The sequence below is a fragment of the Lupinus angustifolius genome, chromosome LG18 (genome assembly GCF_001865875.1).
Source record: "Lupinus angustifolius cultivar Tanjil chromosome LG18, LupAngTanjil_v1.0, whole genome shotgun sequence".
Classification (NCBI taxonomy): domain Eukaryota; kingdom Viridiplantae; phylum Streptophyta; class Magnoliopsida; order Fabales; family Fabaceae; genus Lupinus; species Lupinus angustifolius.
Genome location: NC_032026.1, coordinates 1,515,527 through 1,543,281, shown reverse-complemented (window position 1 = coordinate 1,543,281; position 27,755 = coordinate 1,515,527). Strand labels below are relative to the sequence as shown.

The window sequence follows — 27,755 nt, the reverse complement described above, 5'->3', positions numbered from 1 at the left end:
TTGTTTTATCTTCTCCCCTTCTTGGTGGGTATTTCCAAATGTAAACTGTGTATTGAAGAAAGAGAATGAGTTTAAGAGTTTATAAGTGTAAAGATTTATAGACCAATTTTTCAAGATATTGGGTCCAAATATATTGTGAAGTCCAATTTACGTTGTTTCTTTACTTAGTTCATGAAATAATACTTTAATCTATGAAAAAATATCTCTTATTATTTTGATAACCTAATCTTTACAATTGGAATCAAAATGATGGTTCAGCTTGGATGAGTATTAAAGTAATAAGTGATCGCTAGATCCATATAAAAGATATCCTTGTATTGAAAGTTTTATTGACAAAGTGATATTGGTTGGACAATAATATATAGAGAGCTCATCTTTGAATTTCTAGTGTATCCAATATTCATTAATATAAAAACTTTCACTCAAGTGGGTGACCATATGTAATGGACTCACTCAATGAGAGATTGTTGAGTAATTCAAACTATTAGTTGTATCTCGAAGAAATCTGAATATATGAAGAAGTGGATGAAGAATTAATGCCTTAAGATTTTGAGTTATTATGTGATGTTGAATCCATTTATATTGTTCATTCACTTAACTCATGGGGAATACTTTAGCCTATGATAGGATATTCTAACATGATACTATCATTTTACTGGTTCATCAAACTCTTGATTACAACATGGTATGATATACCATCATATCTTATCTTCCTTGTCATTAAGGGTGTGAACATGTAAGATTGTCTATCAAGGGCCTAGTATCTGAGTTATTTCAAGCGAGGCCGAACATTTTTAATAAACATGTCAGACTCAGGCTTCTCATAAAACCTATTTAACCTAAATAGGCCAAACATAAGCTTCTTAGAAAACCTATTAAAGTTAGTAGATCGCCCTATATAATTTTATTAAATATTGATTTTATTATTTTATAAAATATATACAAAAAAATTATATAAATCTCGTACACAATTAGGGCATTGAGAATTTGGGATGTTAGATTTCTCAATTAAGAGTGACATATTAACATATTTAAAGATTGATTGCCCTATTTAAATGTCAGCATGGTAAATAGGGTAACATATCATATTTTTAATGAGGCCAAATTTAGGCTTGCAAAAAAAACTTAAAAAGATAAATAGACTAGACTTAGGCAGCAATGTTTAAACATATAGAGTATAATTAGAGATGTTAAAACGGACTATCGGGACGGGTTCAGATTAGTTTACATTGGGTTTGGACTAAATCGGGCCGAGCTAAAAGCCCATATATAATTTATGCATATTAAATTGTAGTCCAAACCTGTCCTAAGTAGGTAGCGGATTGTAGTGGGCCGACGCGCATAAACTAAAAAATATTTATTTAAATTTTAACATATTTAGTCTATTTAAAAAACATATATCATTTGATATTAATGTATAATTTTTTAACACATTTTTTATGTCCAATGCAACCAAACTTATAGATCTAATGCATTGTGTTTGATGAAGACATGTTATGTCAAATGCAATCAAATTTATAGACCTAATGTCTTGTGTTTGAGTTAAGACGTGATGTCACTACCACGTATATGATTTTTAACATAACTCATTTATTAAATCTCTCATTTCTATTGAACTCTTACTCCTAACACAATATAATTTGTAACTTTACTTTAATATATAAACATTTGGACACAATAAAAAATATTATATTTTGTATACTCCTTATCAACACTTCCATTGTGAACTATTATATTAAATTTGGTTGTGTATGATAAAAAATTATGTTATTTTTTAATTTTGTTGTAAACGTTATTTTCTTTATTATATTTTTGTTGTAGACCTTAAATTTAATTAAATACACAATTAAGAAATGAAAATTGAAACTATATACTTCAATGTCTTCTCATTTGATTTGATACATTATTTTGTTAGGACTTAAAAAGATATTCCACAAAATAAGAAAAATAATATAATGTTTATGTTTAGACATTACTCTATTTTTTATTCAAAGTCATAACACAATATTTATTATAAGTTGTTTTGTAAATTTTCACTTAATGTTTATTATAAAGCCAAAAGTCCCAAAAAAGATAAAAAAGATAAGAAAATGGGTAGCCCGAACCCGCCCGGATAAGCTCGGCCCGAGCCTGATTTTAACATAGCCCGAATTCAATAAAAATACTTAATATGATACTCAAACCCTATAAATTTTTGGATTTTGACAGACCAACCCATTTTGACATCTCTAAATATAATTAAACTAAAGTCTAATCTAACCTGATTTCACCCTTACTTCATATCCACCAACCTAAAATAACTCTCTTCCTTCTATTTTAATTTTTGCTTTAAAATTTAGTAACATATTTTGAAAATTTCAGTACTATTCGTAAGTGGATCATCTTCTATTAAAAAGATTTTCTTAAATCAGTTGTTTTGTTTTCAACCTGAAATCAAGGCAATAATTAAGAATCCCTCGGGCACGTAGCTCCACTATCGTTTATTATACTAACATTGATTATTGATCGGTGATAGAGTTTTGATAATTATTGTGTTACTTAAAATATCAAATCTTAATACATTAAATATACTCTTCTCAACGAGACCTAATATTTTTTTGATTAAAATGTTATATTCATGTAAGAGTAAAAATTTATATATATAAGATATCATTCACCACTCATTTGTATTACTTTTTTAATTAGTCAATAATAATTAATCATAAATAGTAGATAATACAATAAAGGTGTATACAATTTTTTCTCTTTTGATTTCTTAAATGATATATACTTATATGAGTTATTAGCAAAAACTCTTAATAATAATAATCCACCAACAATAGGATGTCAATGAGGCTGAATGAGTTCATGTAATACATTACTTAGATTCATTTCGTTGTTTCATTTTTGGACTCAGACTTGCCGCAGACTTGTGCAGACACCTGTTGGATCTGTTACTCGTGGGTCCTTGAGTACCTAGCGAATCTATGAGTATCCATAAATTAAAAAATATTAAAAATAATTGTGTGTAATTTATGTAATTGTGTATTTATTTTCTACAATCTTATTTAAGCAATCAATAATGAGAAAATTACAAAACATAATTTAAAGTTTTAAACACATTGTACATTGACTATTAAACACAACTCATTTTACTCAAACAATTATTAAAAAAAACAAACTCATTACTTCAATCTTATGATGTAAAATTAATTTAGTAAGAACTATTTAATCAACATAACATTAGATTACAGATATAATAATAACATAACATCACATCACACTCTTTAATGATATAACATAAGTATTTAACAACATTACGGTTATGGATTAACAATGTAACATTACAATTACGATTAACATGATATTACAATTATGCTACTAATATAGATTTAGGAAGGAATAGCGGGTTCGAGTACTGCCGATCTGGGTATCTCGTTGTTCTGACTCAGACCCATCCAACAGTAGTCTCAAAATCTCAAATGACAATTACCAACAGTTTCAAAAACACAGACTCAGACCCGACCTATTACGAATATTGTTTACAGGTATCCGTGAGTCTGCATCCCTTTACCATCCTAACCAACAACCACTGATCCATTCTGAGATGAACGAGTTACCTCTCACCTAAAATGAGAATCACTAGAGCAATCATATACCAATATAAAGCATGTGTCGGTGGAAATTCCATATTAATGAAGAGAACAAAGTTGTATACACTTACAGTGAAACAATTTGTATATTATTACTGTATTATTCACTATTCATATTTAATAATTAATGACTTTTCAATAAAAATAATATAAATAAATTATGAATGATGTATTATCTGTGTATAAATTTTTATATTAACATTGCATAGACAATCATTAATAAAAATCTAAAATATGATTATGTACTTCATTTGTCATTTTAATTTAGTTATTCATATTGTTTGTTTATGTAAGAAAACAAATAATATTTTTTATTGTTTGTCCATTTATTTATTTTTTTGTTGTCCTTCCATTGGTTAACTAAAGTTTAGCTTATTTATTTTGGGGCTCATTAGAGCTAAAGTAGGCATCAGGCCTTTATAAATGCTTACACATGTATTTATAAATAAATTTAAATGTATATTCAGATAGTGTAAGTATTTTTTACTCACAGTAAATCATCCACATTCATATATTATCTTATGTTGACTTTTAAATAAAAATAATACAAATCAATAGATATAACACACTGATAATATAATTTTTTATATACTAACAATAGATAGATTTTAAACTCATTATAAGATACCTCCTGTTAGCAATGGAATTTGAATACAACCTTATGAATTATAAATAAATTCCTTATTAACTGAACCTACCTTCATCAAAAAATTACAAATTTAGAATAAAGAAAACACAAAATTTGACAAATATTTTTGATATGTTTGGGGGAAAATAAGGAAAATTATTTAATTTTGTATAACTTGATAATATGCTGAATTCATATTTTTATTTTCCTAGAGTATTATTCTCTAGAAAAAGAAACTTATGCCTGTGATAGGGTAAACATCCTTCTCAATTTAATAATATATTTTTCTGTCCACATAAATTCAAGAACTGAACAAGCACCCCACAAAACTAATATTAATAACTTAACTTTAATTCCAATATGTCCATCCTCTTATTATAAATAAAAATTAAAGTATTTCTCCTATACATATATTATTTTCTTAGAACTTATAATTTTATTAAATAATTTTATAAGTCGATTAATATCATGTGCTCCCGAAACTTTTCATACATCAATAGATATATTATATGGTCCAACTATTTTGTTACTTTCCTTTATTTTCAAAGTTTCTTTCACATTCAACTATTAAATTCTACAATATGAATAGTTTTAATCACCCTCTTTAATATTTAGCCATTAATATAAGAATCATGACCTTCATTAAAGTATTTCTTCAACATTTTCTTAATATTTTTATCCTTTAGCAAGGTATAAACATTTTTTTCTCCTTTCTTAATATTTAGAGATTTATATAACTCATCATATATTTTATCTCTTGCAATTTTCACCATTTTTTACATCCTTCTTTAAGTTAGTCTTATTTTCTGAACTTTCAATATTTTTTAAATTATTTTTAACTCATGATACTTAGTTGAACAATGATTAAACTATATTTTTTTGGTACTACAAATATATTTCTTACTTTATGTGTAAGAAACTCTCTATTCAAACAAGTATCGTTCATGAGAATTGAACCTTTCATTTTTTTTCCTAGCAGAGTTTTATATCACTATATCAAACTATGTTTTAATGCCAAGTAACCAATATTTTTTTCTTTTTTAGTTAAATGGTGTTATAATTAAATGGAACAAATGTGGAGAATCTAGTATTTTCTTATGAAACATTAATTATTAAACCAAGTAAGGTTGAGTCGGTAACATACATTGAAACATGGATCTTAGTTGCATCACTTGACTTAATCATCAGTTCTCAACTCTTAGATTTCTTTGCTGAAAAAAAGACCAATTTTCAGTGTCCATTGCTTTATGGGTAGCAAAAAAATCTAAACTTTGAAGTGCATTTGGTTCCAATTTGTGGAAACAAAAGTACATCATCACTGAAATAAAGAGAGAAAGAGAGAGAGATGAGGACACTGAGAATTGATTATTTGAAGCACAAGTTTGGTTATAATAACAAGAATCTTCTTGTTAAATTGGTTCTTACCATTTTGTTCTTTGGATTGGCTTTCAAATTTGTATTCTTTCGTTCCTTGTCTCATGAAATTTCTTCAGATTTGGAACACCCTTTTACTGAGAAAACAAACACTGTACCAGAACCTCAAAACCCACATGTTTTTTCACAATATGTAACTGAAATTCCAACAACTCTTCCAGAACAAGTGCCCCAACTGCCACCTGTTCTAGAACATGTTCCTCAAAATGAAGATCAAGTGTCTCACACAAACAAGGGTAAGTTGGTTCTTTTTATTGGATTTCTTTTTTAGTTTTATAGATTTAATATATGAAAGTTCACACTTTTAGCCTTTTTATGTACTAGCACATATTTTTCAGATGAGAAAAGAACTAAGAGTTTTATACTCGGTCACTGCATCATTCATCATGCATAGTTCATACTTAATTATCATTTAATCTTATGAATGATATATTAATTGTATATAAATCTTTACCTTGTCAATGCATATATATATTACACTCTTTTTAGATCTGCATTCCAAAATAGTATTGTGTATATATTTGTTGTAGCATATGAAAATGAAGAGTTATGTTGCATAGATTGGATTCTAGATCCTAATGTTACTAACTTTGGATTGTGAATGCATGCTTATAAGTTAGAACTTATATATTTGTTTGTTTATTAAATGTAGAGACATGTGATTACTTTAGTGGGGATTGGGTCCCTAATCCAGTGGGTCCAGTTTATACAAATGAAAGCTGCAATTTCATTGAAGGTCCTCAAAATTGTTTGAAGAATGGGAGGCCTGATAAGGAGTTTCTGTATTGGAAATGGGCTCCGAGAGATTGTGATTTGCCTCCATTTGATCCGTATAAGTTTCTGAATGCAATGCGGAATAAAGCGTGGGCGCTAATTGGCGATTCCATATCCCGAAACCATGTGCAGTCCTTGTTGTGTATGCTTTCCATGGTATGTGTTTGTATGAAGTGTCAAATAGAATTTTAGCTTCTTGTTCACATATCTAGCTCTCATAATTAACCATAAGGAGAGTGAAATAAAACATAGAACAATATGACGTTCTTATCTAAGGCGATTTTACATGCTCATGTGTTCGTATTTTTGCTGTGTCGAATGGTTATTATTTATTCATGGTTTCCAAGATTGCTTTTCAGTTATTAGGGGTATTACTTGTCATCGAACTTTAATCAAAGCATTTATTAGATCTTAGTTTTAAAATATGTTAATTGAATAATACTTGAGGCAATGATTCTTCTTACTGCGTTGAGGTGGAAATAAGTCAGCTTGTTGTTTTTCATGCTCAGAATTCTTATCATTGCATTGTTGCAATTTCGTGTTTAGAAAACTTGAGTGAGGCTATGGGAACTCCCAATTGCCTAATTCACATTCTTCAGTCTTCATTGACTAATGATAATGATAATTTTGTAAAATGAAAGACATTATTATTGGAACACCTCAATTGGAAGAAGAGTTTCTTTATGCAATCATCGGATAAAGGATATTCTGATTTCTGAGGATGTTAAATGTGACAAATTTTAAGTAATGTCCATTTATGTTGAATGGCTCTGTAATGCAGTTGCACAGTCACATTGAGCCTAGCTTGGATATATGGACACACTCAAATTCTCAATAACTTATGACTTGTCGTAAAATGTAGTCAAGGTGTCAATTTCATTCTTGACACCATTAAGTTAATAGAGTGCTCGACTTTATCATCTCTGTTAATTAATTTTGACGATTACCATGCAATCAGTGCCAAGGCCCGAGGCTTCAGGTTGAATTGAAAAAATATCGAAGTTTGAGTTTTTCTCATAGGACATACCCTTCTACAAAATTTCTGTTTGTTGATTAATATTTTATCATATTTTTATAAACTGTAAATTTTTACTCCACTGCTGTGTTGATAACTTATACTGACCAAATCATAGAATGGACAGATCTAATGATTAGGCCCGGATGTTGTTTTCCTTCTTGCCTGATCTTTTGTAATGTTTCTATGAGCATCAGACAGCAGCCTGTTGTACATATGTTTTTCTGAATATGCATCGGACCGGATCCTCGTTTTTGGTTCCAATGCCAAATGTTGGTAGTTCTTCTAAACAATAATCAAGAATCTGTTGCAATTTCTGATTAAGTTTTAGTTTTGTTATATGTATTTGTTAGAGGGCGAGCCTCGGCGCAATAGTGAAGTTGTTTGCCTTATGTTCCGGAAGTCATACGTTCAAATCTTCTTGGAAACAACCTCTTCGCTTAAGAGGGTAAGACTGCACACATATCCCCTCCCCAGAACCCACTAGGTGGGAGCCTCGTGAACTGGCCGCCCTTTTTATTTGTTTGAATAGACTAGGATAGGTTTTTGATCTCAATAATTAGTAGTTACACATTTATCAAGTACTATTGCATCAGCTTATGTGTGGAGAATTAAGTTAAGCCAATGTTTTTATTTCTTAACATTGTGCTTGCTTGAATTGCATCAGAATTTTGCATGGATTATAGATATGATGCATATGTATTTATATATAACAAGAGCTCTGTGACTTGAAGGCATTGTTCTTCAGCCCTGAAGTCATCGAGAGCAACAACAATCTAGTTTACAAGAATTGATGGAATGATGGTTAATTGATAGATGATTGGTTTGAACTTGTATTGGAATGAGTTTTCAAGGGTTCACATTGAAAAAGGTTTGTTCCAAAAAGATACTTATAGAAGATGCCGAAAAAATGTAAAGAGTAGTGGAGTTAAAAGTATTAAGATTATGATGATGGTGATGACTATTGACACAAACAAGGTGGAGCTACCTAATATATACTTCAAAATAATTCCATGTAAATATAGTTGCTACTAGCCTACTTGTAAGAATAATTTCACACGCTATCCCCGTCCTTTCGTTTTCTTGTTCTTTTATAAACTCATTTCCTCATCATTTGGTTTCCACTTCAGGTGTATGTGTACATGTTACAGTAGTAGTTTTCGGTTCTAATTGATTGAATGCATATTGATAGTTTGTGAAAGATGGACTTGGTTACCACCTGTTTGGACTGTCAGTTGAATCATGAAATTATTCGTTAATAAAATTTTACTCAGCCACTAAGTAGGGTCGGCTATTACGGAGGATAATGTATTTTAGAACTTACGATAACCTATATATGATAGTTACTTTCAGGAATCATTGGTAGGGAAGTGAATACTCACTTGAACTATTTTGTCGTGCAGGTGGAACAACCTGTATTGGTCTATCACGATGAGGAGTATAAGTCCAAAAGATGGCACTTCCCCTCATACGACTTCAATATTTCAGTTATTTGGTCACCGTTCCTCGTGGAAGCTGCTATTTTTGAAGACATTAATGGTGTTTCAAGTTCTGACGTTGAACTATATCTTGACAAACTGGATAGTAAATGGAAGGATCAGTTCATGAACTTTGATTATATTATCATTTCATGTGGGAAATGGTTTCTCAAATCCGCAGTCTACTACGAGAATGACACTATATTGGGGTGTCACTACTGTGATCATAAAAGGAACCTGACAGAGCTCGGATTTAACTTCGCGTACCGAAAAGCCCTCAAGTTCGTTTTAAACTCCATCGCTTCTTCCAATTACAAAGGCTCGATTATTTTCAGGACATTCACACCTGATCATTTTGAAAATGGAGAATGGTTTAGTGGGGGAACATGCAATAGGACTGCACCAGTTAAGGAAGGCGAGATCGTAATGAAGTATTTGAACACGATGCTTCGCGATATCGAGTTGGAGGAGTTTGGAAAGGCAGCTTCTGAAGCTTCAAGAAATGGTGTAAATCTTAAACTTGTTGATTTGGCACTACTTTCACTTTTGAGACCAGATGGACATCCTGGTCCATATAGAGAGTTTCATCCATTTGAGAACAAAGACAAAAATGCTAAAGTTCAAAATGATTGTTTACATTGGTGTTTGCCAGGACCAATAGACTCTTGGAATGATATACTAATGCAGATGGTTGTTAATGGATGAGAAAACCGGTTAGGATCCGTCTGCGAGTCGAGTATTGGAGAGGAAGGGAAGGAAAGGAAAGGGAAGACTTCCGAGATACATGACAAGTGTATTTCACGTCATTCTGCTGCCAAATTCAACTCGCAAACGAACCATGAGTGAAATACCCCTTATATTTCCCTCATTTGAGCTGTAAATACCAGTGAATTGGTGCTAGTCTTTTTATGTTATGATTCTTGATATGCAAACAAATTGAATGTAAAAGAAAGGATTATAATTTTCATTTTATAGCTGATATTGATAATTTTATATAGAGCTTCATTATTGAAAAACACAGGCTGTATATTTCTCTTATATGTCTATTTTTTTAAATCTTTTATATCTGCACATATAAAAGGCACACATAAATATAATATTAATGTATGTTCAGATAAAAATAACAATTTGGCTAAATAAAAAATGAATGAATAAAATATTGTGATTAATACATAGAATAAATGCTAATTAACCATTGAAGTGTTTTGTATGGTAGAAACATATATGAACCTTGCATTTTGTGCAGTCACATTGAGAGAAGGACAAATGGAAACAACAGAAAGACACAGAAGGAGTAAAAAACAAACGATACAAATAAACAAACAACTGAAACAAGGCCAACATTAATTTCTGGCCGCTCTAAAAAGGTTGCCTCTTTATTGCCTATGATTTTTTGGAAAATGATTTAACCATTCTGATTAGGTGTGAGTAAAATCCAATTCGACCCATAGATCCGGTCTGACCCAAGACTCGTCTCAGCCTGATGACTTAGGGACGGGTCTGACCTGTCCAAAGAAATAATAAAAGATAAATCCGATTAAAAGAGACAGACCCGGCATAAAAAAAGGACGGGTTCGGGTCTATGTTCGGGTTACTTGGCCCGTCCTTATAGTTATATATAAGAATAGTTGAATAACCATTTATTAATACTCATGTTCAGCCCACATAACTCAAATACCTACAAGCGCACACAGTATATTCGTATCACTTATCATATAATCTTCATTCCTTACCTTCTTTTATTGTTTAATTCTCTTGGATAGTGAAAGACCGCTACAACAAGAGTGAAAGACACTCTGACGCTTAAGAGTTAGTTATTGTATTCATTTTTGTATGAATTTTTGAGTGTTGGCATGTTGTTGTCATTTCAGTTGTCAAGTGTTTTTTTATCATTTACAAGAACACTTTTAGCTTTGCATTGACACTTGACAGTTTAAATTGTTCTGAAATTTCAAAGACTTCTATAATTTTCAGTCACGTAATTGTGGTAGTTTTTAATTTGAATGGTGCAATTTACGGTTTGTAGTTTATATACTGATGTATGAGGGATACATGTTTTAGTTGAGTTTATATATAGATTGTGATAAGTTTGATTGTGCATACTTAAAGATTTGAGGAAAAAAATCTTCATTTGTCATTTTGTCATTTTCCAACCCGAACTTATCTCTATCTTAATCCATCTTATTTTAGACATGTCCCTCACATATCTCATCCTAACTAGGGACGAGTTCAAGTTCAAAAATTGACCTAATCAATATTTAGGGACATGTTTAACTCGTCCCAACCAGTCCCACGCTCATCCCTAATTTTGATAAGGAATCTGGAAGTAAGATGAGCACTAGAAAAAACCAGAAGAGTAGAGATGAAGAGAGCAAATAAAGACATCATTGGTTGTTATCATATATGTGGTATTGATACTATATACTTAATTTGGATATGTGGTTTGTCACTTTTATATTATTATTATTATTTTGAGTTACCTATACTCTGGGATAAACTCAATAATGTAGAGGAGGAGGGTTTAACTCAATTAATATTAATCGTTTGAAATGGTTCTATAATGTACAAAATGAGATATATATCTTTATCATATATTCTTCGATACAATAATAAAATTGTTTGCTGCCTTGTGATTCGAAGGAGGTCACTAGTTTCGAATAACAACTATTTGCTTTATAAAAACTAGCGTGTCGACTGGCACTCTGTCCCGGTCACCCGCATTCTTATTTTTTTGATATAGTATGTATGATTTTCATATTGTATTATTTAAGAAAAACAATTTAAATATAAGAGTGCAGTATATAAACTCAATAAAGAGTGAAGATTTAAAAAGATAATATGTGATAGTTGATATGATATACATAAAACTTATGTCAATTTCTCATTTTGTGTCTATTGGGTGGAGAAAAATAGAAGATGGAAATAGGAGAATGTGTGGAAGATTAATGATATTAAATTATTAATATAAAAAATGAAAGTAATATATGGAAGTTTATAGTAGTTATTAAAAATATAAAGGGTAAGTTTGGAATATAAAAATTATACCATGAAGTAATTATTACTTGTTTTGCTTTTATTAATAGTATAGATATAGATAGAATTTCTTACATTTACATTTCCTATATCTAATTTGGTCATGGCCAGCCATTTTTTCCATGAGGGATAGCATAGTACTCCTTATTAATGATTGTTATCAACTTATAATTGAATAATTAGAACCTTAAGACAACATTTGACAACTCTTTTGACCTGTTTGAGACAAAAAGAATCAAATAATTACTTATAAAAAATAATATAATGTTTGTCCATTATCAAATTTCCTAATAATGTTATTATAGATTAAAATTCTCTTTTTCTTAACTATCAAAGACACTTTCTTTTTTAGTTCAAGTGTCATTTAACTAGTTGGAAAATGGTGAAGGAGTGAGAATGAACCAAAGAAGCATTACTTGAGTTTATAATCAGTTTGTGAAACCACAAGTACCACACACTGAAAGATAGAAGCAAAGATATGAGGATTGATTATTTGAAGCATGGGTTTGGTTACAAGCACAAGAATCTTATCTTAAAATTGGTGGTTATCACATTCTTCTTTGGACTTGCTTTCAAACTTGTCTTCTTTCATTCCCTACCCCAGAAATTTGTGCCACTTCTGGAACACACTTTTCCTGAGAAAACAACCATAGTACCAGAACACCAAAACACACTTGTTTCAGAACATGTTCCTGAAAATGAAGACCAATCCACAAATACAGGTAAGCTATATAGCCATATTCTCATGTCTTTCTTATTGTTTTATAAATATATGTGAGTTTTTAACATTCTTATACACTAACTGACGGTTAGTTTTGCATACAAAAAATGGTGGGGTAACGTTATTATTTGTACAATAAACATATACCGAAAAAATTGTGTCTAAGCTATGATTGATTAGAAAAATACTTTAATAATTAAATTTTAATTTGAATACATTTTTTAAACCAAAGACAAGCCTATAGCAAATAGAGCTACACTCATTATAGAACAACAAGGTAACTAATATATGGTTTCCCCCATCTTATAGTCATTAAAGAGATCCTATTTAAACGAGAAAATAATTTATGAAATATTGAAAAATGACTTAATTTTTTGTTGCAAACAGTTTTTATTTTATTCAATAAATTCGTGAGAAAGAACCTTATAAAAATAGAATTTGACCTATCAGTAATTACTTGGAATTTTTATTAGTTAAAGTGCAATACATGTTGTGAGATCTTTTTGGTATAATCAAATATATCACATCATATAAAGGATAAAAAATTAATTTCTTTCGAAGTATGTGAATATCTTTCCTAATAAGTGTGATTCTCACTAATCCAATCTTTGACTTTTCACCTATGTTTACTTTATGATTAACTTGAATAAACATAAGATTTTTCAGATTAACTTTTTGAGTTAATGTTTACTCAAATTATTTACCCAAATACTAAATAATTATGTTAAATTGATTGGATTCTAGATACTAAAAAAATAGTACCTTAGAAATGTGAATGCATGCTTTAAAAGTGACAAATTATTTGTTTATTTTGAAATGTAGAGAAATGTGATTACTTAAGTGGGGATTGGGTCCCTAATCCAAAGGGTCCACTCTATAGTGAAAATTGCAATCACATTGAACCTTATCAAAATTGCTTGAAGAATGGGAGGCCAGATCGAGAATTTCTGTATTGGAAATGGACTCCTAGAAAGTGTGATTTACCTTCATTTGATCCATATAAGTTTCTGAATGCAATGCGCAATAAAACATGGGCACTCATTGGTGACTCAATAACTAGAAACCATGTCAAGTCCTTGATGTGCATGCTTTCTACGGTATGTCTTCTATTCTTATTTTTCTCGATAAATGTTATTCTTAGAAATCTAACCTTGAATTTTTGGTTTATTTGAATATCCAATATGATCTTATACATAATTAGATCAACAACTTATTGTTACTAAATCTTATGTTACTACAACTTATTGTTATTAAAGGGTATCAATCAATAAAATTCATTATATTTCTTGATTTTTAAAAACATATTATAAAATTATAATGTTACTCTCATTTAATAAAACTCATTAATTACACCGTGTCTATCAAATCCGGTCGTGATATTGTGGTTGCACTCATAATGACCACCATCCTTGATTTTAAGCCACACTAAATTGAAATATATTTTTAATTACAAAAAATTTCATGCCGACATAGTCATAATCCACACCATACTGATCATACTCGCAATAATCATAACCACAATTTAAAACAGACTCACTTAAACTATTGTCCTTCAGGTGGGGCAATCTGTTGTGGTATATGAGGAGAAAGGATTCAAGTCCAAAACCTGGCACTTCTCTTCATTCAACTTCACTCTATCAGTTATCTGGTCACCATTTCTTGTAGAAGCTGGTATTGTTGAAGACATTAATGGTGTTCCAAATTCTGAAATTGAGTTACATCTTGACAAATTAAGTAGTAAATGGAAAAACCAATTCATGAACTTTGATTACATTATTCTCTCATGTGGGAAATGGTTTCTAAGATCAGCAATCTACTATGAAAATGACACTATATTAGGGTGTCACTCTTGCCCTAAAAGTAACCTAAAAGAGTTAGAATTTACCTTTGCTTATAGAAAAGCCATCAAATTTGTGTTGAATTACATAGTTTCTTCACATCACAAAGGCATGATATTTTATAGAACATTCACTCCAGACCATTTTGAAAATGGTGAATGGTCTAATGGTGGAACATGCAATAGAACAAAACCAGTTAAGGAAGGTGAAATGGAGATTAAGTATTTGAATAAGATGCTTCGTGATATAGAGTTAATGGAGGTTGAAAATGCAGTTATTGAAGCTTCAAGAAATGGTGTGAATCTTAAAGTTGTTGATTTTGTACCACTTTCACTTTTGAGACCAGATGGACATCCTGGTCCATATAGAGAGTTTCATCCATTTGATAAGAAAGACAAAAATGGGAATGTTCAAAATGATTGTTTGCATTGGTGCTTGCCTGGGCCAATAGATTCTTGGAATGATATACTAATGGAGATGGTTGTCAATGGATGAAAAAATCGTGGTACAGTCTCTATTTACGAGTTGAGTTTTTTTTAGAAAAAGAAAGGAAGGAAGCATAAGGCTTCTGATTCTTAATAGGTGAGAAAATCAGTTAATTAAATTAGTTTCCTTTCCTATTATTCTTAATGTTCATCCATATGTACAATGGAGATTGGAGGTAAACAAATTCAATATTGAAGAAAAGATTATAAATTGAATGTTAATTTTGGTGAATGAGTATAAAAAATAGATGTAATATTTGTGCATACATATTAAATCTTTATATATTTATGGATATTGTATTGTGTCATAAATGTAAAATGAGAGTTGAAGTGCTTGCATGCACATGTGAAGACTTCTTGGGACATTTTAGTGGCCATTTAAGTCAAGTTTTCTTTATTTCTTTTTCTGTATCTTTGGATTCTATTATTGTCTTGTAACATTAGTCAATTATCTTGATTGATATTGACAAATAGGACCAAGCTTAAGTAGTTTTTTTGTGTTTTATAATGATATCTTAATCATGAATAAGATAGTTAAAGTCATTAATTTTTATCATAAAGAAATAGAATGATTGAGATAAAAAGTTTTATGGAAGTTCTTTTTAAAGACTCAAGGACTAAGTTACAGGCTTGAGGTCCTTACTTGGCCTTTTAAAGGTATCGAGAGAGACGTGGGGATTTAAAAAGAGATATTGAAACAAAGTACACTTATATAATTTATGTTTATTAATTATTGACTTTTCTAAAAAAAAGTAATACAAATAAATAATAAATAATATATTAATTATATAAATTTTTATATTAATAATACATAAATATTACAATCTTATTTTTTTTTATATTAGTAACTTAAAGACTTAAAGAAGGAAAACACTACGGCATATATAACCAATCTCATATAGGTTGTCAGTTTAAGCGTGGAAGGGAACTAATGTTTTATAGACAACCATTTGATATATCCAATCATATCTCAAAGTTTATCCTATAATATAATATATCAGTTAAAAAAATCAAACATTCGTCAATTTGTCTATTTTTTCATTATAATTAATTTGGGATAAACTTAGAGATATAATTGGGGACAACAGATCCCCATTCATGTTTTATGAGTTCAATAGCTTATCACTTTTAAGAAAGTAGAAATGACAATGAAAACTGAACTTGTGAGTACACGTTTGAACTCAACCTGAATTTAACAGGAAATTTGATATGATTAAATTTGGGTTTTATCCGAGTTCAACTTTCAGGTTCGAGTTTGATATAGTTGATAACTACTCTGAACTCAATTAATATATGTAAAATTACGCAAATAGAAACAATAAACAAATTTAGACATAAATTGCAACATTTGTTATTTTTTACAATTTTGTTGTGATTCGGTGATTAGCAAGAAACAACAAACTTTTACATTTTCAGGATGGCTTAAGAGATTAAAGTTACAAATGATATAATGCCTTTTTATAAAATCAAGAAAATTGACTACACTAATTCAGTTAAAATTATTGTATAATAAAAGTTTGGATCCTTTTCACTTTCAGTATCTAAAAGATTTGGTGCCTCACTCTTTTAACTAAATATATACATGTGACACAATAAATAATCAAACACCTAAATTTTGTGCAATAACTAGATCTCTTTCAAAGGAAAATGGACCAGACCTCTTTCGCTATTGAAAATAGTATCTTATCATGACTTTTTAATACAAATATTTAATTCTTATTAACTATTAACTTTTAAGTGCACTTTTTATATTCTTTTGATCACTAATAAAAAGTGTATTGATTTAGGGATAAAATAATTAGAAGAACAAGTTGTATTTTTATTCATGAAATCTTTACATCAACAAAGAGAAAGACAATATGATGAGCGTCTCACGCAATATATTAGAGAAAAAGAGAAAAGAGGAAAGCGAACATGAAAAAGACTCTAAGAATGTGTAAAATAAATTTCATCATATCATCTATTTTGAACTTCTTGTACTCAAAAAATAATTTTGCTCATAATGTGCCAAATTTTCACAAACAAAGGAGCCACCCACCATTTTTGTTTTTCTTCTCCAACCAAATAGTTTTTTCATGAATAGATAACATAGACATGACATTGTTATGAATAATAAAACGGAGTCCAAAGCAAGAATAAAGCTTTTGTCAAACTAAATATGCAACAGAACACCAAAAAACAAATGACTAGTAGATTCCTCCACCTCACCACAAAGAGAACAAAAAAAAAATGTCTTGAGAAGTCAGCCCACCTCTATGAGCAAGGTTCACCTTAGATGATAACTCATTCAAAGCAATTTTTCACACTAAGCACTTCATCTTTGTCGGGGTGTTACAATCCCAAAGTCTTTTGAAGAAAGCAATACCATTGTTTCCTTCCACTTTTTGTAGAGTTTGATAAGCATTTCTGATCGAGTATTTTCCATTTGTATCATGAATCTAAGACCAAGAGTCATCAATATGATGTTTAGGCATTAAGCCATGTAGTTGCTCAAGGAGTTCTGCAAATTCATCTTCCTCCCAAATGAACAAATTAGTGTATGCATTGTCAGCACAAAAAATCATACACAATCAGTATATAATTCATTATTTATTTGTATTACTTTTTTAATAACGTCAATTATGGTAAAACATGAATGATCATACAACAATGGTGCAAAAAACTCAAATACCGTTAGTACATACGTTTTTTTCTCTTTATACTATTTAACTTTTTCTAACAATTAATCTTATGTAGTTTTTTTTGTACTACTAATAATATTCATTCCCTTATGGATAAAAACTAATCTCTTTTGGATGGGTAATTGTCCCTCTGAACCATTAATGTTATGTGGTTTTTTGTACTAACAAGTGTATATTCTCACATTTTTTGGTACTGAACTAATTCATTCAGATTTCGTAGTTGCTCCTCTTAACAAATGTCGCTGACAAGAATTAAACCCTCCACCTTGAATATCTAGTGAAACCTTAAACAAGTTGAATTAGAAGTGTGAACATATAAAAGCACAAGTGTCCAAATCCTACAAAAAAAAAAAAGAGAAACAAGCACTTCCTACCTTATTTTATACGGCTCTAACAGAAGATAGATTACCCCACCCGCATTCTTTGGATAGTTTGTTCACCGAACACAATATAAGATTTGCACATCATAGTTGAATTTATACTTGTTCTTCCTTAGTATACTCAACCCATAATAATATCATGCCAGATCCACCTAAGGAGGACCCCTTCCTGGAGAACCACCATGATGAAGCGGATGCCGGAGCTGCTTTTGTCCTTCAGTCCAAAGGTAAACCACCATACTCATAATCATTTATCAATCACTCATATTATAATATGAACAATCTTATCCATGTTTTTCTCCATTAATCAAAACTCCACATCCATAATTAAGACTTTACTTTTAAATCTGTGGTCGTAATTGAGGTCGTGATAATAAGATTGTAATTAAAATCATATTGACTATAATTTCATGAAGTAGTGTTGTTATTGTAGCTTGTAACAATATTCTTTTATGTAAGACTTCAGAGTTTTTTAAATTTCACACAAAAAATTTATGACTTCTAACAAAGTAAGTTCCAATAATTATACATTATTATCATTTTTGATTTACGATAACGGCTAGAATGATGAATATAGTATATGATGTATGAATGATGATATATATAGGTGAATGGTGGCATGCGGGATTTCATTTAACAACGGCGATTGTGGGGCCAACAATACTAACGTTGCCATATGCATTCAGAGGATTGGGGTGGGGGCTTGGTTGTTTTTGCCTCACCGTGATGGGTGTTGTAACTTTCTACTCTTATTATCTTATGTCTAAAGTGCTTGATCATTGTGAGACCTCCGGCCGCCGCCACATCCGTTTCCGGGAACTGGCCGCCGATGTATTAGGTAATGAATCATTAAAATTCAACCATGCTTAGACTTCCTCTGTTTTTTGTTTAATATTATCTATATAAATGTTGCATATATATCCCACAAAATATTTCAGAAAAAATACTTAAATATTAGATTTGATATATATGGAACGAGACACTTTATGAAACATGAGACGTAAATATGAGAGTACATATGCTGTCTTACAATAAGTATCATTTCATGTATCATAAGTTATGATTAGTCAAAAAATATTTAAAAATTAAATTTTATTTTTAATATTTTTTTTCTCAATAAATCACAAGGTTATGGTATTTGGAGTGACACTTATGTCGGACAATAAATGTGCACACATGTAAATATAGCACAAAAAAGATGTTGGTTATGTCTATGTTTGACTAAATTCTTAAGAATTATATTCACAAAATATTAAAAATTTGATTCTTAAAAATGACACTTGTTAAAAAATTTATCAATGTGTTTGGATACCACTATATAACTACAATATTTTCACTACATTAATCATAATCACTCTCTTGTAGGATATGATGGCCATTTGGAGGGTTCAAACAACATATCTGCCTTTTGTTTGTTTATTGTTTAAATGCCAAATTCAAAGGCAAACAATAAGATTTTGTTACTTAATATAGGAAAAATATATCCCTACATGTTAATAGCGATATCCCCTAATAATTGGTATATATTAACTATTACCCCTCTAAGTCTAGGAACATGAAAATTTTATTTTATTCTTTTTTTAGTGAAGTTCAACTTTTTCCTAGTTGATTTAGTTAAAAATTTATGTGGTCAAATTTGAGCACTCATTGATTGTCCGTTTGTGGCATTGAAGATATTTAAAGATATCCATCATTTTTGAGCACTCAATGAATACTAATCTTTATAAAATTATATAAAAAAAATTTATAATTTTTTGAAAGACAAATATTAATATATTAATTTTTATAATAGGTGAGATTCAAATTTTCAACATTCTCTTCATTTTATTCACTAAACTCTCCACCCAACCACCTTGTATTTTGGGCTTAAAGTTTAAATTTCAGATTTCTAAAAACAAAACCATACATATACTTTAAAAAATACATACGGTAACACAGACTATACAAAAGAATATTTAGATGATATTTATGGAAAATAAACCTGGTTTCCTTATTGTGCAAAATGAATTAAAATTTTCTTAAAATCAATTTACAAACAGACTGTAAATACTATTTTTATTATATTTTTGGTAAATCTATAAGTACTATTTTAATTTATGTATGTTTTTTATTGTGCTTTTTTAATCCACTTGTAACTAAAAACTTATAATACATTTTGGTAGTGCGTAGCACGATTCGAATTTATTTTGATAGTGGTTAGTTGGTAATTGTGTTTGACAGGGTCAGGATTGATGTTCTATTTTGTAATCTTTATTCAAACGGCAATCAACACAGGAATTGGCGTTGGAGCAATCTTGCTTGCCGGTGAATGCCTTCAGGTTTCTTTCCCATTTATATTTGGTTTACGACAATAAAATATCTCTTCATATGAAAGATGATTTATCTCATTAAATATATTCATTATTTGATATATGTTTTATTTATTCTTATGAAATTTTTTAATTTTAGCTTTAGTTATTTTTTATAATAAAAGATATCCTCTAGCCTATGATTAAGAAAATAATCATTTTTGAGGGAGTTAACTGTACTGTCTTTTTTGATAAATGTCATGTCAAAAATCAAATCAAATATTTGATCATTTGATTTATTTATCTGAAATCTAAAAGATCTTATATAACTACATTAATATTTTGTTGATAATTACTCTTTTTGTTTGGATTGTTAAAATTTTATTAAAAATTAGTTTTAGTCATTTCATCAATCGATGATATGTTCCTTCACTAAGTAGGATACGTGCCCAAATTGAAGAACCAATCATACCGTTGGAAATTCATTGCACCGCTGAATAGCGGTCCCCGATTTTTATCTCAGTTTTTTGGTAACCAATTAATCCATTTTAGATATAATAATATCTTATATTATTTATATTAATGTTTTGTCGGTTTATATATCAGTTTTAATTATTGCTGTATATTCCTCTCACAATTTAATTACTCTCTCCATTTTTTTTAAATTTTGTCTACATTTTCTATCCAAACATAAAAGGTTACTTCATGTATATTTATTTTTAATAGAGTTTTTATTATTTTTTAATATTTCTCAATTTCTCTTCCTACTTTTTTTCATAATTTTTTAATAATAATGATAAATATATAATCCATAAATAAAAGAGTCATTAATATTCTCTTAAACTTTAAAAATTAGAAGGTAAAAAAATTCAAGACAAATGAAGATTACGAAGATGAAGAAAATGTCAGAAATACGTGATAACTATTCAACACTTGCTGCCTCGTTTCTAGCACTAACACCTTTAGATGCTTTTCCAATTAATGAGTGTCAGAGAAATTAAATGAGAGAAATGTATATGCATATTCAAGTTTTATACATTTTTATTTCATTATCTAATATTTGTATTTTCTTATAATTGATTATTCAAAAAATAATATTAATGAATAACAGATAATATATTAATTATGTATAAATCTTTACACCGAAAATATATAGATATTAGATATTATATTCAGATAAAATTCCGGTAAATTAGGTGTTTGTGATATTATATTCAAAATAAAATTCCGGTAAATTTTACTCTTATGATAAATTTTAATTTTAGCTTTAGTTATTTTTTATAATAAAAGATATAATAAGCTCTACAATGTTATAAAAATATAAATAAAGAAGAATTAAGCTCTACACCATGGTGGGGTCATAACTTGTACTATGTGAACTGTGACAAACTGGCAACAATGATGACTGAAAAGGATAAACCTAGCTCCTTATTAATATACTAAATGAAGAATGTTATATGTAATTTTATTTATATAACTTGTTGAAATAAAACGTGTGATTTAGTGGTATATTATATTTTAAAAGTATAAGCAAGATAGTGATTATTTATATATTTGACTTTCCGTGATAATATTTTAGTAAAAAATAAATTAATTTTATAAAAAGTTTATAATAATATTTGGATAACTATGCAAAACAAAATAAAAATGATGAAAATATTCGTATTCAACATAAATGAGTGGAGTGCTTTGCACGATGCACTAGTGACTAGTGAGCATAGAGTGGTAGCAAATCAAATGTTCATGTATTAATATTGGACAGACTTACATGTTATTTACAGTATTTTTTTAATAAAAATAACGTTTTATTTAAGAGTTTAAAATCTGTACACAGTGTAAAGATTTATACACATGTACATTATTATTTATTATTCATTTGGATTATTATTATTTTTTTGAAAAGTCAACAATAATTAAACATCAATGATAATGATACAATGAAAATGTATAAATCTTATACACTGTCAGTACATACATTTTTTTTTTCTTTATTTAATAGGGGTGAGGACAGAGGCCGAAGAGAAAAGATTGATAACTTAATGAAGAAGATAATAAATTATGAGTATAATATATATTAGAGTAAATTATAATGATTTCTCCTTAATTTTAATGAAATTATACAAATTATCATTCATTTTTTACACATACACAAATCTCATAGTTTTTATATTTTTGTTACATTGACTACCTATATATGAGAAATAAGTGTAATATTTTAAACAAAAAATGTGATAAATGAGATTAAATTAAACAAAACATAGTATATTGTGGAGGCAAATCCAAATAATATACAAATCAATGTATCTTTATTATTGTTGGTTACAAAATGCATCAACAATTCTAAAGAGATATCATTTAAATCACTCTTATACTATATCGTAACGAACCAAAAATAATAAAGATGTATTGACTCATATATTATTTGGACTTGTCTCTATAATATACTATGTTTTATTTAACTTAATTGCATTTATCACATTTTTTATTTAAAAGATTACACTTATTTCTCATGCAAGGGTGATCAATATAACAAAAGTACAAAAATTAGGGGAGTTTGTGTAGATATAAAAAGTAAGGGGTAATTTGTGTAATTTACTAAATCTTAGGGGATGTCAGTGTAATTTACTCTATATAATATTAATATAAAAAATTATATACAGTTAATAATAATTAAATATCAATAATGAATAATACAATGACATTATATAAAATTCATAAATTATTGGGGAATAGTTGGGTTGGGCTGGAAATGAAGGAATGAAAAGGAGAGGGGAGAAAAGGGAAGAAAAAAAAATGTTTTTGTTTGGTTTGCATTGAACAGAGGGAATGAAAGAAAAGTAGTTGGACTCATCCTTTTATATTTTCCCTCTAATGTTAGGAGGAAAACATGTGGGAAATATATGCATAAATATTGTATGAGTTTTATAAACTGTACCTCTATCATTCAGCATTATTGATTCTTTAAGAAAAGTAATAAAATTGTGAATGATATGTTGATATTGCATAAATATTACATTACATATTTAAAAGTTCATATTTCGTGTTAGTCATACTTATAAATATAAAATTTTTACTAAAATTCTAAAATAACAAGAGAACAAAATATATGCTCTTACCGTGTATGAGTTTTATATATTTTCACTACATCATCCATCATTCATGTTTTATCATCATTGTCTCTTTAAAATAAGTATATTAATTATGTAAAAACTTTTGCACTCACATTACATAGATATTACATTAAAAAATAAACCAACAAATGCATGTAAATATCATTATTATTAATAATAATATTCTTTATTCTCTACTTTTTTTTTTCTATTTTCTACTGAACCAAACAACTAAAAAGTTGTCACATTTTCTTTTCTCAAATTTCCTTTTCTTTACTTTTCTATTCTAAACCAAAGATAATGTTACTATTTTGTGTCTAGTATTGTTAATGATCTATTACCCCATAAATCTATGGGTATTGATATAATATTACATTAGTTTAATGTTTAATTTATTAATTAAACCGCACATTACTGAAATTACATAACCTTACCAAACAAAATAGTTGTGTTAATATTAGACCATATTTTATAGATACAAATAAAGATGATAGTGTTGCTTGATCATTTAAAGCAAAAATTTGCTAAAACTTAAGCTATTTTCAAAAAGAAATATATTTTTTAAATATTTAAAAGGCAAAATTTTTGGAGCACTGATTTTTAAAAAATACAGTAATTTACCCCAATCCACACAAAATCAGCTGGTACAATGATTTTTTTAAAAAAAAAATTGACATCCTCTAATTCATATCTAATTATTGTACTATATTAATATGAATCTGATTCACTAAGCGTCTTATACAATACAATGTTTTTAACCATGCATTACTTCATTATATGTAAATAATATAATAAAAAATTGTAATAAGGTAATTGGGTTTGGATTATTGGGACATATATATGGTTGGAAAACACTAAAACCAAAGCCAGAAAATATGAAGGTAGAGTTTAGTTAATTTTTCCACTATTTACATTGTGTTTTATGGACAACATCATCTTATAGTTTTTTTAGGTAGCTAGTAGTTTTTCTGAATCAATCAATAAACTATTAGAATTATTCCATAAATAAAAATTGAAGATAGCTTGTAATTTTTAAGAACAAGCTTATAACATTCAAAAACTAGTTTTCAGAAAGCTACTTAAAGTAGCTTTCAGAAAATAAAGAAGCTTTCAATATTCATCTATAAATTTTATCCTTCAAAATATTTAAAAGTCACATTAGTTTTTTATAACTAAAAATATATATGTTCTTACTTTTTGATCATATTTAAAAGTGATATTAGTTACTTGCACCAACAATTCAAGCTTGTCCATCTCTTCCATACATTTTGTACAACTAGCTATATATATATATATAGTATTATATATTTATTTTCCTTTGTGTTGTTGTAGATCATATACTCGAGTATTTCACCTAATGGATCCTTGCAATTGTACGAGTTCATAGCAATGGTGACGGTGGTGATGATAGTTTTATCTCAGCTTCCCACTTTCCATTCCCTAAGACATATCAACTTTTTTTCACTTCTTCTCAGTCTCGGATACACCATTCTTGTAGTTGCTGCTTGTATTCATGCAGGTACGTACTACCGCTAACTCATTATATTCTATTCTTTTATCTCGTTTTTTGGTGCCACGTATCAGGATCTAAGTCCAGTATTGGAGAGGATCTTAATCCAGAGTTGTGGGGTATAAAATAAAATGTGAATAATTGAGCTTGAACTCCTTCATCTTCATAATTTTCACCTCCCTACCATCAAAATCTTTGTATATAAAAAACTAGACTAAATGTAACTTGGTATACACACAATTGCATAAGACTGATGCATTTAGATTAAGGCTAAAAATGATCGAGTTTGACTTAAATCAACTTTTAAGAATCAGCTCAATTCGAATTTTGAGTCAAGTTAACCCAACTCAACTTAAGCCGACTTTTAAGAATTAGCTCGAGTCAAATTTTGAGTTAAGTTATCTCAGCTCGACTCTTGATTAATGAAATGTTCCAATAACTTAAGCAAACTCGAATAATTTTGCAGGTAAATCAAAAAACGCCCCTCCAAGGGACTATTCCTTGGAACCTAAGAGCTCTACAAGGGTCTTTAATGCCTTCACTGCTATCTCCATAATTGCTGCAATATATGGAAATGGTATATTACCCGAAATACAGGTACCCACAGCTCCTCTTTCTAAAAGTTCAAATACATTTATTTTAATTTCATTAAGATAAGTTCATTATAGTGTCTAGCTATTTACTTATACGCATGTGGAAAAAGAAATTGAAATTCTCAGATCCTACTAAGTGAGAGTCTCGTATAATTATCTTAGTTTACGTAGAAATACATTATGCGGAACAACCCTTCCTATCTGATAGAAAAAGATCCCATGATCCCATAATGTGGGTACCTGCTAGATTGACTATATGATAATGAATGCAGGCAACTCTAGCACCTCCTGCTACTACTGGGAAGATGGTAAAAGGACTTACTATGTGTTATGCTGTAATTTTTGTGACATTCTACAGTGCTGCAATTTCTGGATATTGGGTATTTGGAAATAAAGCAAATTCAAATATTTTAAAGAGTTTGTTACCTGATGAAGGACCTGCTTTGGCTCCAACTTGGGTACTTGGACTTGGAGTTATATTTGTTCTTCTTCAGCTCTTTGCCATTGGCCTGGTAAGCACATAGGGTTTTTGTTTTAATGGAAATGAATGTTAAATAGGGTTAGGGTTTGTTAAGGAAGAAGCATTGGGAAAAAATAAGATATTTGTATGCATTAACCACTGGTTTTACACCATAGGTCAGTGAGTACAAATAACTATTAAAAATGTATTATGCAATGGAAGAGTATGTTAATCAATTACCAATTTTAATTGATTAATATCATAACCATTTGGTCTATGTAACATTGGGAGATGTGCTTGACACAGTAGAGATTAGATGATTGGCTATGGGTTAAAAAGAAAAGGTGTTGGTGATGCTGTAGAAGTCCAACTTTGTGTTTGGTGAATTATTGTAAATATGCATGTAGGAGCAAGTTGTAAACTAAGTTTGATATTCGTTCTCTTAACATGGTATCAGAGTTAGACCTCAATTTTTTTATATTCGCCTAGTTTGATAGACTTCTGCGGAGGGGTTATATGTTGGTAAGTTAGTCTCACATTACCTGCCTCGTTCTACTAGGCATGACTTAAATATTTGTTATGTTACTCATCTCATCGTCAATTGGTTTTGAAATGAAATCTTAACATAAGTAAGATATGTGTGTGGGTAGTGAATTTTTGTGTTATGTTTATGCATATGTTCTAGCCCATAGCATATTACATTATAAACCCTCTTGAGCTTCTCATCCTAGGCAATGTAGGAGTTATTGCTGTTTGAAAACTTCATTTTGAAACAAACTTCCAACATGTTTGTCCCAACACATGACAGGTTTATTCCCAAGTTGCTTATGAGATAATGGAGAAGAAATCAGCAGATGTTAAACAAGGATTGTTTTCGAAAAGAAATCTCATTCCTCGCCTAATTCTTCGAACAATTTACATGTCATTCTGCGGATTTATGGCTGCCATGTTACCATTTTTCGGAGACATTAATGCTGTGGTTGGTGCTATTGGTTTCATCCCTCTGGATTTTGTTCTACCTATGCTTCTATACAACATCACATTCAAGCCTTCTAAAACATCCTTAACTTATTGGATCAACATATCAATTATGGTTATCTTCACAGGTGCAGGAATCATGGGTGCATTCTCTTCCATTAGGAAATTGGTCCTTGATGCTAACAAATTTAAGCTCTTTAGCAATGATGTTGTTGATTAAACAAGTACATGAAGGTATCATGATAAAAGCATGCAAAATAATGCACTTTTATCTTGAATCAATAGTTTCTTATTGTGCAATAGAGTTGAAAATTGAAGATAATTTAGCATAGTAATGGAATGAAGTGTAGTATGTTGGAGAATGTTTAGTGGGGTGTTTATTTTTTTGCTGAGTGAGGGAATTGGAGGCCTTGTATTTAAAGGGTGTTTGATATGGAAAATAAGGTGGCAAAGGAAATGAGTATTGTTGAAAGTTACATGTCTGAATGGTGTCATTGCATGTATAATTAGATGCGATTGATCAGAAAAATGATTAATTACTAATTTTTTAACTTCAAAATATTTTTCCAACCAATCATAGGTTAATGGTATATACAGTGACACAAGTTGTGGGAGAACAAATATACTCCCAAATTTGACTATGGTCATAACTCTCACTTTTAAAATCTTTGATATTAAGGTTTTCCATACAAATCATCAGGTAAAAATAGAATAAAT

At 29.4% G+C, this 27,755-nt stretch overlaps 3 protein-coding genes across 7 annotated transcripts; all 3 read left to right on the top strand.

Annotated features, from left to right (window-relative positions):
- On the top strand, positions 5,398-9,977 carry LOC109332958 (protein trichome birefringence-like 23). Of its 3 annotated transcripts, none has more exons than XM_019568136.1 (4): positions 5,398-5,537; positions 5,585-5,930; positions 6,347-6,624; positions 8,887-9,977. In XM_019568136.1, exons 2-4 carry the CDS (start codon positions 5,606-5,608, stop codon positions 9,664-9,666), a joined length of 1,383 nt encoding a protein of 460 aa, XP_019423681.1. In that variant the 5' UTR covers positions 5,398-5,537; positions 5,585-5,605; the 3' UTR covers positions 9,667-9,977. The 3 variants fall into 3 exon arrangements, with proteins under 3 accessions (XP_019423681.1, XP_019423680.1, XP_019423682.1); XM_019568135.1 differs by having other exon boundaries at positions 5,398-5,538; positions 5,596-5,930; XM_019568137.1 differs by having other exon boundaries at positions 5,398-5,853; positions 5,884-5,930.
- Positions 12,431-15,524, top strand: LOC109332960 (protein trichome birefringence-like 23). The gene is made up of 5 exons (XM_019568142.1): positions 12,431-12,716; positions 13,538-13,812; positions 14,272-15,041; positions 15,130-15,142; positions 15,377-15,524. Exons 1-4 carry the CDS (start codon positions 12,473-12,475, stop codon positions 15,137-15,139), a joined length of 1,299 nt encoding a protein of 432 aa, XP_019423687.1. The 5' UTR covers positions 12,431-12,472; the 3' UTR covers positions 15,140-15,142; positions 15,377-15,524.
- LOC109332959 (probable GABA transporter 2) lies at positions 18,094-27,513 on the top strand. Of its 3 annotated transcripts, none has more exons than XM_019568141.1 (8): positions 18,094-18,326; positions 18,707-18,937; positions 20,320-20,417; positions 24,830-25,016; positions 25,474-25,604; positions 25,873-26,112; positions 26,869-27,266; positions 27,299-27,513. In XM_019568141.1, the coding sequence occupies exons 1-7, from the start codon at positions 18,239-18,241 to the stop codon at positions 27,256-27,258; spliced, it is 1,365 nt and encodes a 454-aa protein (XP_019423686.1). In that variant the 5' UTR covers positions 18,094-18,238; the 3' UTR covers positions 27,259-27,266; positions 27,299-27,513. The 3 variants fall into 3 exon arrangements, with proteins under 3 accessions (XP_019423686.1, XP_019423685.1, XP_019423684.1); XM_019568140.1 differs by having other exon boundaries at positions 26,869-27,269; positions 27,302-27,513; XM_019568139.1 differs by having other exon boundaries at positions 26,869-27,513.

What these genes read in the sequence shown, in the direction of transcription:
- LOC109332958 (XM_019568136.1), top strand. Translation starts at nt 5,606, where the DNA reads ATGAGGACACTGAGAATTGATTATTTGAAGCACAAGTTTGGTTATAAT. An exon ending in AGTGTCTCACACAAACAAGG is followed by an intron (nt 5,931 to 6,346) that starts GTAAGTTGGTTC and finishes TATTAAATGTAG; the next exon opens with AGACATGTGATTACTTTAGT. An exon ending in TGTTGTGTATGCTTTCCATG is followed by an intron (nt 6,625 to 8,886) that starts GTATGTGTTTGT and finishes TTTGTCGTGCAG; the next exon opens with GTGGAACAACCTGTATTGGT.
- LOC109332960 (XM_019568142.1), top strand. Translation starts at nt 12,473, where the DNA reads ATGAGGATTGATTATTTGAAGCATGGGTTTGGTTACAAGCACAAGAAT. An exon ending in AGACCAATCCACAAATACAG is followed by an intron (nt 12,717 to 13,537) that starts GTAAGCTATATA and finishes TTTGAAATGTAG; the next exon opens with AGAAATGTGATTACTTAAGT. An exon ending in TGATGTGCATGCTTTCTACG is followed by an intron (nt 13,813 to 14,271) that starts GTATGTCTTCTA and finishes ATTGTCCTTCAG; the next exon opens with GTGGGGCAATCTGTTGTGGT.
- LOC109332959 (XM_019568141.1), top strand. Translation starts at nt 18,239, where the DNA reads ATGCCAGATCCACCTAAGGAGGACCCCTTCCTGGAGAACCACCATGAT. An exon ending in TTGCCGGTGAATGCCTTCAG is followed by an intron (nt 20,418 to 24,829) that starts GTTTCTTTCCCA and finishes GTGTTGTTGTAG; the next exon opens with ATCATATACTCGAGTATTTC. An exon ending in AGCTCTTTGCCATTGGCCTG is followed by an intron (nt 26,113 to 26,868) that starts GTAAGCACATAG and finishes AACACATGACAG; the next exon opens with GTTTATTCCCAAGTTGCTTA.